The 15,906-nt window shown below is 36.6% G+C and overlaps 1 protein-coding gene across 4 annotated transcripts in view; it reads left to right on the top strand.

Annotated features, from left to right (window-relative positions):
• Window positions 1-15,906, top strand: part of LOC124366105 (dorsal-ventral patterning protein Sog) — a 59,965-nt gene that overhangs the window by 26,571 nt on the left and 17,488 nt on the right. For all 4 annotated transcript variants that reach the window (XM_046822363.1, XM_046822360.1, XM_046822361.1 and 1 more), the window contains exons 2-5: window positions 530-633; window positions 9,492-9,624; window positions 14,741-14,800; window positions 15,001-15,203. In XM_046822363.1, the coding sequence (XP_046678319.1) occupies window positions 530-633; window positions 9,492-9,624; window positions 14,741-14,800; window positions 15,001-15,203 (500 nt within the window). The remainder of the gene's footprint in view (window positions 1-529; window positions 634-9,491; window positions 9,625-14,740; window positions 14,801-15,000; window positions 15,204-15,906) is intronic.

Here is a 15,906-nt window from a genome sequence, read left to right as displayed (position 1 = left end):
CCTCAGCAATCGCTTCACAGTTCGCACTAAATTGAACGGCTCGAAATCAGAATACCCACAGATTGTGATATTTAGATAGGCTTATCAAAAGCAGCGCGATGGCCTTGCTCAAAACTATGCTATGTATAATAACATCTTACGATACCCTCTTCACTCTGTAGATAAGAGGAGTAAATAAACAGTTACGTCATGGCATTTTTTTGCATAAAGAAGAAATGAAACGTGCTGTTGTATGGATTGACTAGGAATTAGCTCAACAAACAGACCAAAGTTCGTGGAGTTATTTTAGTTTTGAAGTTATGGAGTCTTACATTTTCTTTTGAAATCCAAATGGATTTTCCAGCGTAAATAGAAGGTGAACTTGTGTAACCGGGCCTGCTTTTCAATTAATACTAAATTTTCTTGGATATTTTGTAGAATCTACACTCCCGACAGAATAATTTTACAACTCCTAAAACATTAAGTGAGAGATAATTAATTGATTATAATGATCAGTTTTCACCTTTAAATGATGAATTTTATGTTCCAGAATGCCAGTTCGGGAAGACATTGAAGGAATTAGGATCGACGTGGTTTGCAGATCTCGGGCCACCGTTCGGTGTCATGTACTGCATCAGATGTGAATGTGTGCCGGTAAGTCTAGATATAGATTTTACTAAAATGTCATAATTTTAGCAACATCCTTGCTGAGAGGTTATGGTGGCAACGTAGTTTTCCATTAACTACCGAGATCGTGTTTTCTAATTGAATCGAAGTTAATGAAAGGGTATCTTAGAAATGTTGTTCCTAATATCATCCGCACTAACTTAAAATTGCATATGTGCTAAGATTATAGCTTAGTGACATTGAGGATGACGGCTCCTAGATCCGGAAGCTCCTGGAGGGTGGCTGTGCCGTAGGCCAAATGTTTCAGAGATTAGAAGTTCCATAAGTCTCCATGAGTCCAAAGGATGGTGGTTCATGCCTGCTGTTTCAATGTTCCAAATACGGATTTTCCGTTGTTCGAAAAATCATGGAAAGTGAAATTTTCCTGAACCCAAGTGTTTCTTAAGGACCGAAGTTTACATATGCTGGACATTTTCATAGTCTGAAATTATCAGAGGCTCGAAGATCCCATTGGCCAGGAACTTCCGCAAACCTTTAGCACCACAAACCTTCCAGAGATATGAAGCATCCAGGGGTTGGATAGCTAAAAATATTATCTTAAAAGTACTTAGAAGTCAGAAGGTAAACGAATTGCAGAGATTATATACATCATGACGGTTTGAACAATAGTTATTCTCAGGACGTGAGTGTCTCTTAGGATTTGGAGGTTGAAGAGGACAATTATTCTGGGTTGAGGAGGGTAATCGGACCAGCTGGATTTAGATTCGCCTTGTGCGTTTGAAGAGGACGTATATTTACTATCCTATTTAATGTGGACTGCAATATAGTACAATGCAACATTCTTCGTTTTCCTATTTTTGTTTTACAAAAGATTATTCAAAAGGCGCTGGAATATCACCATAGTTAATCAGAGTTTCTTATATCATAACTGAATAATCTTAGAAAAGGAAAACTACCAAAATACCAAAGATAAAACACACTGGTGTATGTACCTGTTGTACTCTTGCGTAATGAATTTCCAAAACCTTCAAGTACAATATAAATCAGAAATATGGAGTAGACATTAATTATTAGCTTATAGGTACTGGTTATAGGTAAGAGCTGTCAAATCGTATAACGCCAATGGATATTTTGTTGAATAATTGTTTTCTTCTAGAAAATGTGGCATTTATGTTCTCAATGCATTTTTCAATTGGGATGGAATATAATACAAAATATTTGGAATTTTAGGACCGAGAAATGAATTATTTTAAAGGAGTCTTGTAAAGGCCCTCTGGAATAAGTGATTTGTGGGGGTCGAGCTGGGAGGATGAGCAGACACGGACGCGGTAAGCTTGGCACGGTCACCGACAATACCGCAATGAGTACCGACAGCATTGATACAGATGTGCGGTTGCGACAGACCTAGGTGCGATACGGGTTGCCAGACAGTTTGGCTCCCGGGGCGTGGTGTGACTTCTAAATCCGTCCGGAGTCAAGGCTCGCTTGACTCGATTGCTACAAGCTTGTGAGTGTGACGCAGTTATCCGGAGAGCAACGGTGATGGTGGATGGTGGTGCCATCGAGGAATTGTTGAAGGGTTGACTCTCAGTCTGATGAGGATAAACGTAGAAGTCCTTTTCGTGTGGGACAAACACTGGAGTGGACTTGCTCTGTGACAGTGAAGGAACAGTGGAATTGATGGGTTAATAGACAAGTGGTTGTTTACTGTGACTTCCGACCTGGAGCGGATTGATTTAATAACGTCCTTTACTGCAATTGTCGGGGCTCCAACAAGACTGCAGCTGATGATTTCATACTTTAGATCATACTAACGGGAAGGCGCAGCTGATTTATAAAACTCGTAGGTTATGTCGGTTATCAGTTTTTATTATTCGAAGACAACTCATAAAGTATTTAAAAGGTGTTTGTCGTAAAACCATCGACATTACGTCCACGATGATCAGTGTTGACATCTGGTGTGGATCTCGGAAAGTTTGAACGAATCTACTGCTAATTCCTACAGACTGTAGCTGAGATAGACCACGTGCTCCACTTCCGCGCCAAAAATCAGAGAGACCGTCCTGCTCGTGTCCAGACGGAGTAAGAATAACACATGGTGTCAGTGCTAAATGTGTGAAGACAAGACAGTTTGGCAACGCGACTATTCTAGCTGATGAGCACATTTTGGTAAAGTGTCCAATGGCTATTAGCTCGCATTATCAGGGGTGTTTTGCCGGGCTGGCAACGTCGCCCTGCCAAGTCCTTGATACATGCTGCCAACTATCCAACACGTAAACCCGCTTTGAACTGAAGCGTTCGCCGCCCTGCTCACTGACACCGCTCCTCAAACATCTTCTCAACATCTACGCGTCTTTCCTAGTCCTCTGGAGCTCGTGTTTCAGGATCTTTTAGGATTACAGTTTTTTACGTAAATGCTGTTTGAATTGAGTCTCAAAAGGAATAAGGTTGAGAATTTACGATTTGGCTGCAATGAAACAACATCGAGTGTTTTCCATACGGAAACATTTTTAATCTCCAAAAACTTTACCTCCGTACTGACGGTCTTAACATTTTTGAAGGTGTCTTATTATATAAGTTCATGATAAAAACAGTTTACACTTTATGATGTTAAAACATGTAATGGAATAACACTATGTTTTTGTATGCTACAACCAATAATAATATTTTAAAAAACTGTGTTGTTTATATCTTTAAGATCAAACATCTCATAATTCTATGATAAAATATAAGGCTATGAAAGTGTTTTAGATTTACCATTGATCTTAGGGAGCTAAAATCAAAACGATCGTCAGTACACCCGGATCTTAATACTTATAATAACATACCTGTATTTAAAAAAGATCCATGTGCTACAAATTAGATGGAGACACATACAACAATGTCGTGTACCGAATACAGTATTAAACTATGAACATTAATTGTATGAATTGTACTTCGTTAAAGCAGAAAATTCAAAATTATATATCGACCAGACTGGATATTAAATACTAAGCAGCAAAATTGTTAAACTAAGAACTAAATGAAACAGATATAATAAAATATAAATTAATTAGTAAATCGTTTTAAATATAATTGTTTTATCGGTTCGAAGACATTGTGTCGTAAAGTATCATCACTATGCAAACCATGTTGGGAAGAAAATAACAGGTTACTGCAAAACCATTAAAATTATTTGCAAAGTAAAAGGACAACAAATTGTAGTTTATGAATAGATTAACAATTATTGCACACTCATATTCTACATGGCTGTGGAAAAACTACGCGTTTGTAGAGATTATGTATGTTGATAAAGTATACTCCCTAAAGGAGAGCATGTTTTTATTTATGCTGCAGGGAAGATCATATGGGTTTAAAATTACTGTTTGGAATAGTATTATGATCGGTTACTAGATAAAAGACTCATCAAATCAACATTTTTCATTTCTGCATCTAGCGTATTCTTCTTTTTCTTTGAGAACCGAAAAAAATATTTGGATATTTCTAGAAAAGTAATTTTTAATCAAAGTAACACAGTCTTTCTACAGTCAAAATTTGCGTTGAATAATCTCATTTTTCATAGATACATTTTCCATGTTCAGTGTTATGCAGTGATAAATTATCATACATACTTACTCTTAAATGATTGTAATGAAAATACATAAAATACCAGGCAGTTAGGGTGCCCCAGTGATTATTTTCTCAAACTGTTAACAGAAGAGATCGTGTCCCTAAACCGTCCAGAGAATATTCACTTGTATTACACTATCTAAAACTATTATGGCCGAAGTTAAATTTTAGTAAATCAGAAATACATTGCCTTATTCAACCAATATTTAAGAATTAATTTTAACTTAATCATCCAAAAGCAGAGATTAGCAAATTGTGTTTTTTTTTAATTTTGCATAATTTTTATTTTATATAAGAAAAAATAAGAGACTCAAAATGAATAATATTTGTCAACATAAGCCAAAAAATTAGTATGGCGATTTATTAATATGTGTAAAGTTAGAAATCAATACTTCATGATCAAAGTTCGGTCACTGGGTTATATTAGTCGTTCTGATATTCCAGTAATAATATTTAATTTTTAATTAGAGGTGACTTAGGGTCAATACCTAAATAATAATCTTGAAGTCACTACAATATATTCGAACCGATCTAACCACTTATTGTTGTGGTTACCCGAACTCATTTGTTCAACAGCCTTTTGAATATAATAACGTGCTGTAATTGTATAAACTAAAATCGAGCTTATCAAAGAGATCTTCAATTATTTAATCACACAAGCCTGCACACTGTTACGGTGTTCTAGTGCGGTGGTGTGAGCGGAGCCAGGTACCAGACGTCGCGGTAAGTCAGCGGAAACGGCGCCTTCTAAAGCCAAAAACAAGCCGTTATCAGCGAAGATTAGCATAACAACCGGAATCGTGCCGAATAAGCAGCAGCCGCCAAGGCCGTACTGGTGGCGGCGGCAGTTAAATATAGCTATCACAGTCTGGCTCATTTGATTAATAAGCTTCGTTACCATAGGAACGGCAGGAGATAAATATCATCTGAACAATTGTAGACCGATCGTTCTCGCTCTTGCTAACTCACCAGACGCTGCTAATCATAGTGCTATTGTCTCTCGCGTCAGGGCTGATGTAGGTTTAAATAGACTGTCTGAATCCTCTTAGTCACTTCTAGGTCTCAGTTAACATTCAGGATACTTAGACTGATAGAAACAGTATAATTGTTGAGTTACCTTAGGAACGGCAGGAGATAAATATCATCTGAACAATTGTAGACCGATCGTTCTCGCTCTTGCTAACTCACCAGACGCTGCTAATCATAGTGCTATTGTCTCTCGCGTCAGGGCTGATGTAGGTTTAAATAGACTGTCTGAATCCTCTTAGTCACTTCTAGGTCTCAGTTAACATTCAGGATATACTTAGACTGATAGAAACAGTATAATTGTTGAGTTACCTTAGGAACGGCAGGAGATAAATATCATCTGAACAATTGTAGACCGATCGTTCTCGCTCTTGCTAACTCACCAGACGCTGCTAATCATAGTGCTATTGTCTCTCGCGTCAGGGCTGATGTAGGTTTAAATAGACTGTCTGAATCCTCTTAGTCACTTCTAGGTCTCAGTTAACATTCAGGATACTTAGACTGATAGAAATATCATTGTTGAGTTACCTTAGGAATGGCAGGAGATAAATATCATCTGAACAATTGTAGACCGATCGTTCTCGCTCTTGCTAACTCACCAGACACTGCTAATCATAGTGTAGTCCGAAAGTTTTGACTATGAGTCTAACTAAGAGTGGGAGTGCCGACGGCAGAGCGGTCTAAGACATTGGACTTTAGATTTGAGTTAGATATAGCGCGGGTTCAAATCCTGACTGTGTCCGAAGCACTTTTTTCAGTACTACAGATCTTGTATTGTATCGTCACTCCCCTTTATTCTGTTTGATGGAACCTCGCACAGACCAGTGGCCCACGAGGACGGGCAGAATAAGGCGTAAAAGGGGATCGGCCTCTCCTAAACAAAATGCCACTTGGTCTCCGTAAATATTCGGGATACTTGAACTTATGGAAACAGTATCACTGTTGAGTTACCATAGAAACGGTTGGAGATTAATAAAATTTGAACAACAACTATATAGTAAACCGATCGTTCTCGCCCCTGCTATCTCACCAAACGCTGTAATAATAGTGATGCATATTTTTGCATCAGGGTTGACATACATCGATAAACTGCTGTCGTTCTGGACATATCTGAAGACTTTAACATTCGGCATTCATAGTTCCAATCTTTTTTATGTCCTGGCCATCTTTTGATTAGAATATCTCGCTTGATATCCCAAAAACCATTTGGATTGTGGTTAGTTTAAGAGCTTTGGAAAAACTTCCTTTTTTATTTTTATAGAATATGTTAATCTTGTGTTGCTCAGTGTAGGACATCTTCAAAAAAAAGGATTAATATAGAAAAAAATTAAATTACGAAAACATTAAACACGTAACGTGTTTACATTGAACAGTCGCTCTTCAGTCGTCAAAGAGGTGACTCTTCTAGAAAATGGGGTTCAGGGGGTAGCCCTATTGCATCTCATTACAGCAACTTTTGATGGTAAATGCACTTCATTGCATTAGGCTCCTCTTCCAAAAATCCAGGCTAGCACAACCCACTAGGACGTTGTGGAAGAAACGGTCATGGCTTCGAAATAACTGAAGTCATTGGTAATTCCACCATTTGGTGTAGAAACCCACAGTATGGTTAGGTTGATTACCGGCGTCCTAGCCTAGGTCCCTTTTGGTACTCCCGGACAATCCATGTTCTACTAGGATGACGGCGAGGAAACGTATATGGCCTTCTACATTTACGCAATAAGGTACCATAGGAGACTTATCCTAAGTGTGACCGTAGGATTGATTACATAGCCTTTGCTTGTTTCGAAACACATAAGGTGCCCTTTTAGTCTTATCGGTCACCGTCTGTCTACACAATGTAACGAAAGAAAGTAATATTTATACACTGGCCAATATAAAGGTTGTATTAATTTTACCTGAAGTAAAGAATCTGAACATTGTGTTTTTGTTATTCTAACTCCACATTATCCAATACGATTACTTTGCTGCTGTGTAAAACTGTTTAAATAGTAATTTGACCTTTTGCTTTTGTCTGAAAAACAGAGAAAAGTGCAACAGTAACAAATTTACTTCTGTGAACGAATAAAAAGTGAAAGAATGATGGCCATCTGCGCTGAAAGTTCCCAGTTGCCAAATCGCTAATGAACATACAACACCTCTCCCGGCAATAATTCTCTCTAACAAATGTTCAATTGTTGTTTCTAAGTTACATTGAAAATTAAATAGCTTTCAGCTAAGCCAGTGATGGACTTGACGTCTCCGGTGACCTACGGCGAGTTTCAATCGGGAGACAAGATGGGGCTTCACGAAATGCCATCTCGTGGCATATCTTGACATTGAGTTTCATCGACTCTGTAGATTGGTGACAAATCGTGAGGTACTCAAAATATATTCGTCATGTTTTTCCTCTTACGTTCTAGGAAACACTTCTCACTCGCTTCCGCGACCGGTGACGCGGAGGAATGGGCGTGAGGAATGGACGGTCAGCCACAAAATCTGGGAGATGGAAATGTCATTCAACAAGCCCCGATATAAGTCGTGTGAAAATAGATGGCGGGCTGCTATATAAAGCGGCGGCGCGGCGCAGAGACTGGTGGGAGATGCTGGCATCTCCATCGTCTGTCTGTCCACCCCCTCCACCGCTATCTCTCACTGATAGGCAGCCACACCGTTCGGTCTTTGACCCTATTATGTTTCAATAATTGCGCAGATTTACGCTGCGCTCGCTCCGCGGTTTTAGTGTCATGTTACTCGGAGGCTCGAAAGCTTTGTTTTTATTTCATCAGATTAAGTAGGAGTCAAGATAGGAAGAGATAAATTCTCAAATCTAACAGTGCGGGTTGGTTATTTAATAACGACCGTAAAATCTTGTACCGTAGATATTATCAGTTAGTCCTAAAAATGCTAGAGACAATGCCCTGTGCCCTATCGGTTACCAACATTTTGGATAGATTCCGAAAGTTAACGATGAGCTCACAGTTTTGTGGACTGATATTAGAAGTCTCATATGTTATTATTTTATACGTTTTCGTTGTGAATGTGTTGACAAAAATTACAAATTGTCTTTAAAATACTATGAATCATTTACTAATAAAGGTAAAGTATTTAAAAGTATCTTAAGAGATATTGGGAAAAACGATTTTTAACAGCGCATCATGTTCGGAAGTAGGGTATGTTCCTGAAGGTACATATACTTGAATAAAGAAAAGTATATGCTGAAATGAAATAGTACAGTAATGAAATTTCTGCTAAATTTATGATAAGCAAAACAACGTATCCTTTAAAATGTTCAAATCACGAATGTACTACAATTTAGAAAGAGTTTATCGATGCAGGAAATCAGAGGTATACATAAGTCATTCAAGTTGGTTTGAAATCTAAACGAATTTAAGCTAAAGATAAGAAAGGCCTACTAGAAAAGATAGTGGTGTCTTTGTGATTTCATTTATTACCAGTCTGTTCAATACTGAAACAATCGATTATATGAAACGGGAGATTATTCATTCTCTATCTTTGGTACATTGCAATCAACACTGCGTATTAAACTCTAGCCGAAACTAAATTCTAAGATTTGTTTGTTTCTTGGTTAATAGTTAAAAAACGAGAGATGCTTTAAAAGCACAAAGTAATAAAGTAAATTATAGATATCTTATTTTACCATGCCAAATCAGAGATGTTAGTCGGGGACCATCGGCTTAAATGTGACTTCCAAACCACCACCAACGGCCGGGCAGGCGGACTGCTTGCAAGGATAGAAGGACTCAACGGTGACCCATCCAAGCAGCAGCCACGCTCGACGTTGCTTGATCCGGTTATCTTGCGACAACCATTGTACCCGCTACACTGCACCATTGGAAGTAATGAGTAATAATATAAAGTTCGTAATAAACCTAAACGGTAGGGAGGAAGAAAGGTTTTCTTCTAAAGAACGATCTAATAGTTTTCCTGCTAGAGCAGGCCGCACCAAAGTAGTCCGATGACATTTTGGCGATGTTGCCATATCGCTGTTGCCTACTAGCGGGAACAACTATGACGTGATGAACGTTATCTGTTTGGTTTACGTATAGCCTGAAAAATAGATGAATGAAATCAAAAGTAGATATGTATTTATCTAATGATTCTTTACTGTAACTTTTCATAAATCTAAACTGGGAACAGTGTACGGCAACCATCGGACTATTTCGGTGTGGGCTGCTCTACCCAATAATGTGTTACTTCAGATTTTTAGTGCACTGACATCATCTCGAATATTTGTCTGTTTGTTGCAGTACCACAGGAAGCGGAGGGTTGTGGGGAAGGTCCACTGCAGGAACATCAAGCATGAGTGTCCCAAACCATCTTGCGACGAGCCCGTCCTCGCACCTGACCGTTGCTGCAAAGTTTGCCCAGGAGACGTGAACAGTGAGTCTCAAACTTTTGAGTTATTGTTGACTTTACGGAAATGATTGTGGAACATGTCATATTTGTACGAGGAAAAACGTTTCTTCATTTCTGGATAGATATAGTTGTACTAATTGGTGAAGTATTGGCATAGATGATTGAACAGTAAACGCAATAACTGCTCATGACGTTCTCGTAATGCCTTCAAATCACTAGCCAAGTGTCCGTTGAACACAAATGTTGCCTCTCTGGATTGGAACCTCCTTCAGAACAGTATCGATTGAATTCTTTAATCAATAGCATATCGGAACACTTATTGAAATAAGGCAAAAATCAAAGTACATCTATGGTAGTATCAATGTAGTGTAAAAAATAACTATCGATTAGAAGGAGGCTTTATTTTCAAAGTATTATTAGAACACCTCGGTCTGATTAGTGTTAAAACGTTAAAATGAAAACGTTATGATTTTGGGTTTGGGAAGTGATTTAGGATTTTGCGTGGCTCTGTGTCAAGGGATTAAGCTTTTTTAAGATTTATCAAGATAACTGTTTTAATTTTTGGTCCTGAATACTTATTCAAACGCAGAAAAAAATAAGTGGTTGTGAGTTAGTTAAATTTATATCATTTGTAAGGTAATAAAAAACAATTATTACAGTTCAACCACATGCTTTGTTGAAGTTGGAAACATTATGTTTTTATTTCACAAAATCAATTTGCCTGGTACGAAACCTATTTAAATATTTAAAATAAAAAATTAGCTTGACTACCTAACAAAAAATTGATTAGGATTATTTGCAATGTAAATTTTATTTTATCAGTCGCATGCCTTTTAATAAAAAGCAAATTTAAATGCACGTTTCTGTGTGCATAGCGCTGATAACGGGAAGAAGTATAGAGGCGCGGCGCCGGCGCCAAGTATGTGTCGCGCCTGCGCTTGACTGTCCCAGACGGACCGCGCCTGCGCAGTGTCAGTGTGCGCTTTCCCTCGTCCGCCAAGCTAACCTCACCACATCTGGTGATGGTGAAGTGAGCTGTGTTACTTGCGTCATCCGTTAACACCTGATATGTCCAGGTCTCTGTTCAATCAAACAAAATGTAATTCACACATCATAAACATCATATAAGTGTACAAAGCCATGAACATTGGACAGTTGCAATTCTAGTGTTACCTAAATTGGTCAGTCAGTTAAGTCATTCAATACTCTGATCTGACAGACTTGCCGTTGACCATTTCATAAATTACCTTTGCCTATATCGTCCTAAACTAGCGGTTTTATAAATAACCTCTCTTCGTCATCCTTTAAAACGATTATAAAAAATAAAAAAGTAAAGAAAATAAATGTAGAATTTCAGTTAAGTTATTCAATATTCTGGTCTAACAGACTTGCCGTTGATCATTTCATAAATTACCTTTGCCTACCATCCTAAAACACTGGTTTTATATAACCTCTCTTCGTGATCCTTTAAAACGATTATAAAAAAGTTAATAATAAAGAAAATAAATGTAGAATGCCGCTAAATAGCTTTAAAGTAGCGGAAAAGTAAAACAAAATATTTAAGAGTATAGAATAAATAATAATATAATATAACTTCGGTACTCTGCTTCATAATACGTTCTGAAGAAAATTCAACATAAGATAAGGGGTTTTATCGAAAAGATATAACTGTATGTTTGACTAATTCTCGAAATATCCGAGTTAGCGTGAAGCCTGAATAGATGTTTTCCAAAAAAGGTAGGCCTACAAAACGTTAAAACAAACACATTTTGAAAATACTGATAAGAAAAAGTAAATTACAAAAGCGATAAATTGTTTAGACTGTATTTGGTTATACGTTAATTATATTGTGTGTTTAAATATTCAAAAATACTAGAATTAATTCCAATCATTACGTATTAGGAGAGTATAAACGTTCTGCATCTCCTACATGTTCTTTTTTTAAATTATTTATAGAAGACGATATTAATAACGCAGTGTATGTGTGTGTTTTACGTATCAATAACCTTACTTGACCCGAGTTGATAACGGCTCTGCCTTGCATCTACTTAAGAGATTCCGCATCCGACCTGCTAACCTTTTCTGCTCGCTTGGTACTTTTGAAGAGCATTACTAGACTGATAGTATTAGGAAATATTTGAAAGACCAGAGCAGGAATATACTATCTAGAAAAGTTCTTAGTAAACAATTACATATTATTTAGCACTCCTCTTTCCTTTGTAAATTCATTGTAGTTGGAAGACTATAATTAGTCGAGTTTTCATAAAAAAAACCTTGTCTTTTATCTGCATATTTTTATTAATAGTTTTACTATATAATTATATAGAATTGGCGTATTTGGAAGTAGTGACAATAATTGACCTCATGAATTTACTTCAGACGGATAGCCTTTGAGTAGTTACTTGGATGGACGATTTAAATGTAAGCGTAGATTAAACTGTACACCTTCGTAGGTTAAAAGCGAAGATTAAATTTGTAATCTTCAAGGTTTTGGTGACTAGAAAAGAGCTATACGATGATATATGCATTGCTGCAGAAATCCAAGGAGAACTAGAATGTATCCCAAAGATTGAGTTCTCACTTAACAAAAGTCATTCAAGTCACAAACTTTGATTCTGAACTGTTTACGGCCTATAGAAGTTGAAGTAAACACATATATATTAAATACATTTGTATCAATACATATGTTTTTAATTCATAATAAGACAAAAATAAATGGTTCGAAAAAGTCAAATCTCAGACGGCTCTTAGCCCTTCAACGGCTCTTAGAAACGTTGAAAGAATTTGAAATTGTTGAGTACTGTGCGAATCTTTGTACCCCTCCTGTAAAGTTGGGTCAATCATCAGAGCCACCACTACATCCTCATCTTAAGAGTAAGACACTGGCCGGTTTCCGGTTGACACATTACATAGGTCCAGGCCTATTAACTTCAAACCCTTACAAGGGTTCCACTGGATTTTAGAGCCCCAAACCATTTCTTCAAGGGTGATCAAGATCAATCTTTTTAGCCATCATACATCTCAAATCAGTTGTGACACTAGCAACCATGTTTTCTTCCCTTGAAACATTGCTTCTACCTACTGAAAACGTCTCTATTGCCTCAAAGAGATCTTGGTATCCAAGAGCGACCCCTACACGTAATTCTAAATGCACCTTAATCTCTCCACAGATACAGTCCTGGGTCACAGAACTCAAATGAGTCGAGAGGCGAGTGAACAACTCACACATTGTTTTGTGTCCTGTGACAGTGTGACACTATTGGCTCTCTTCCAGACCCACCTCTCCCCCCCCGCCCATCCAGGACGGGAATAACCGAGACCTGGAACAATCGGAAGTGTCCACACAGTCTGAGATGTAAACATCCTCGTGGGATGATAGGATCAACAATCTGGGATCTGTTCGGGGACAGATTATTATATCAACACAGCATGGGGGGGGGGGTGTTTGTTCAATTTTATACGTACATAACATTGGTTTCATCCTTTCAAAGTCAATGCTCGGTTACTTGACACAGTAGAGAGAGCATCCTGCGTCTTTAACTGGAAATAACAAAGATAACGTTAACACAATAGGAATGAATAACATATGTGATGTTTTGTTTGATAATTAATCAGATGCTACAAGAGTTAGTTTGCTTCTTGTATTAGTTCATGATAATGCAGCTGGTTGAGGCTGATAAATAGTATGCATTGTGCATATAATGTTTATGTATATATCACATATAGTTAACTCTAAAATACGTGCAACGAGAAAACCCGTGAAATTAATTTTCTCTTAAATGCATTGAAGTTTAATTTATTATTGCCGTTAATTGTATTTATTTATTAAAAATTCTAAGAATTTAGAGTATATAAATAAAAAAAATAGAGAAGAAAAAATGATTATATTTGTCATTTTAACATCTCAGCTTCTAGCCTAAAGAATTCAAGATCAAATTTCGGTATTGGCATGGTATTTTTCAAATATATCAAATAAATTGAGCTTAGCCTAAATAGTGCTGTTCCAGGCTAAAGCCTAAAAATCGTCCACTAAAAGATAAAATTGAAAGTTGTCTTATACATCCGACTCATGATATATAGGCTGATCTATATCAAATTAAAAAATATCTTAGATATCAATTTTAATAGATTATAAAATTATTAATCGTGTTTTTCGCTTGGATGTATTTTTGCATCAAATTCGCCACCTCAGATTGCAAGCGAAGCCTCCATTGCTTGTATTTATAATTCTGTTATGAGGCTGACCAGATAGCAAGTACAAATTGGTGTAATTCCAATGCTACTTATAGGTTGGCAACACAAAGTAGGTAGGTGGCTTTAAACTGTTGTAACTTCAATGATGCATTGATTGCAAGAAGATAAAGATGGCAAGGAGGGGGGTCTGGCAACAGCATTGACTATTTATTTCGTGTAGTACTTGCACAATTGGTAAAAAGTTTTTTAGGAATGTTTTGTAATAAATACCTGTAAGAATTTATTGTTAAACTATTTGTTCTTAGTATGAATATTGTTCTATTCACTCCTCATACCAGAGTTGAAGTTGTATACAGTACCTTTCACTTTTAACTGTGTTCTAGGGAACAAAGACTGTTACTTTGAGAATTAGTGCATGAAGAGGTAGCTCCTTCCATATAGAAATACTGTACAAGGTTCACAAATGTAGCTATATTGCAGTATATTCCATGCAGGCTTGTAACACTAACTTCCCTAATCCTGAATCAACTCTCTGAGTTAATCGTATTTATTCAGTGTTGGAATTTAAATTGATTATGTTGTACAGAATTAGCCTAAAAGCTACATTCCAGGAATGCTATGTTGGTAATGTAGCCAAATACTGCAAAAAATCTGCTTTGATCTTTTAATTTAGTGATAAACCACTATTATTAAAAGATTAATCTTCTAAAGAAGATGTAAACTTCTTATGTTCAAACAGAGGCTGTTGCATTGTGTATATTGTATATTGATTTGTTAAAATAATGTTAGTACGTTTAGTTTTGTTGTTCTTGTAAATAGAAATAATAACATTTCAGTGGCTATTTGAAGAACAGTATTCAGCTAATTTTAAATTAATTATACTAATAAGTCATGTTATTACTTTGTTTTAGATTTTAACTAAACTCACATTAAAATTACATTGCAGGTCCAGATGTAGTAGAAGAACAGCCGTCAATTAATGTGGAAGAAGAAAAAAATCTGAAACGTGAGAGAAATTTATTTTGCTTTTACTACTTGATTAACCACTAAAATCAATGAATAAAAGATAGATAAAATAGATGGTTGAATAACTATTAGTTGGAACTATTCTGTCAATAACCTTGCATGAGAAAAATTAAAGCATTGTAGTTGTTTATTTTGTGAAGTATACACTTTTAAAAACTAATAGTTTTTTGTGTTATGCAGATTTCGCTGCAGTCCTGACATCAAAGATGACAATGGAAACGGAAGGGATTACTACACCTCTGACTACAGATGGCAATCCGGATTATAAGGCCACCGGCAGGTTCACGTTCCATCGGCGGAATCTTTACTATTCCTTCTACGCAACGGCTCGACCTAGGGGTGTGCAGTTTGTTGACATGAGGGGCAATATCCTTGAGGAACAGGTGAGGATCCTAGTTGAAGGAGTTAAATCAAATAAGTAAGCATTCTTGTGCGCTAAAAATGCTGTTAAGTAGGGCTTACAGGGTAGGATAACTCAAAATAACATAGACAAGCAACTAATGTTTGAGAGTTATGTCTAATTTAGTTCCAAAACTAATTTCCTAATTTTTTAGTTCCAAATCAGAAATTTAAAAATTTCTTTCTGATTAACAAACAAATTATTTATTTATTTTTTATTTTTGTTTTCCACTAAGGCGTCAGTTCAATTTCAACAGACCTTGCTTCTTGACAGATGGAATGTACCAACTGCAATTATACTGCAATCTTTGAATTCTTAACTCAATTAAAAGAGATTAACAACAACAGAGATTCAACATAGATGCTCTTGACTAACATAAAACCCTTCAGCATCTCTTTTCTATAAGAAGGTTCTCTTCTAAGTTTAGAATCTTTTAAAGTAAATGGACAAGCCAATCTTTAATGCAGGAGTCACACTATGGCATTATGGTAAAACTATGTCACTACAATTATGATTTTTGTTTGATTACACAACACAGATGATATGAACACAATTATTAATGATGGCAGTGTAACAGTTACAGCACATGTTGTTCCCTCAAAGTGGTACCACTGATTCCATATGTGGTGAGATGATGGTCTACATTGTTCTTATCAGTTACACAATGTTGTTTTACTACATCTGGT

Source organism: Homalodisca vitripennis, chromosome 7 (genome assembly GCF_021130785.1).
Source record: "Homalodisca vitripennis isolate AUS2020 chromosome 7, UT_GWSS_2.1, whole genome shotgun sequence".
NCBI classification, from domain to species: domain Eukaryota; kingdom Metazoa; phylum Arthropoda; class Insecta; order Hemiptera; family Cicadellidae; genus Homalodisca; species Homalodisca vitripennis.
The sequence above is the reverse complement of the archived record's forward strand: the minus strand, read 5'-3'. Positions and strand labels throughout refer to the sequence as shown.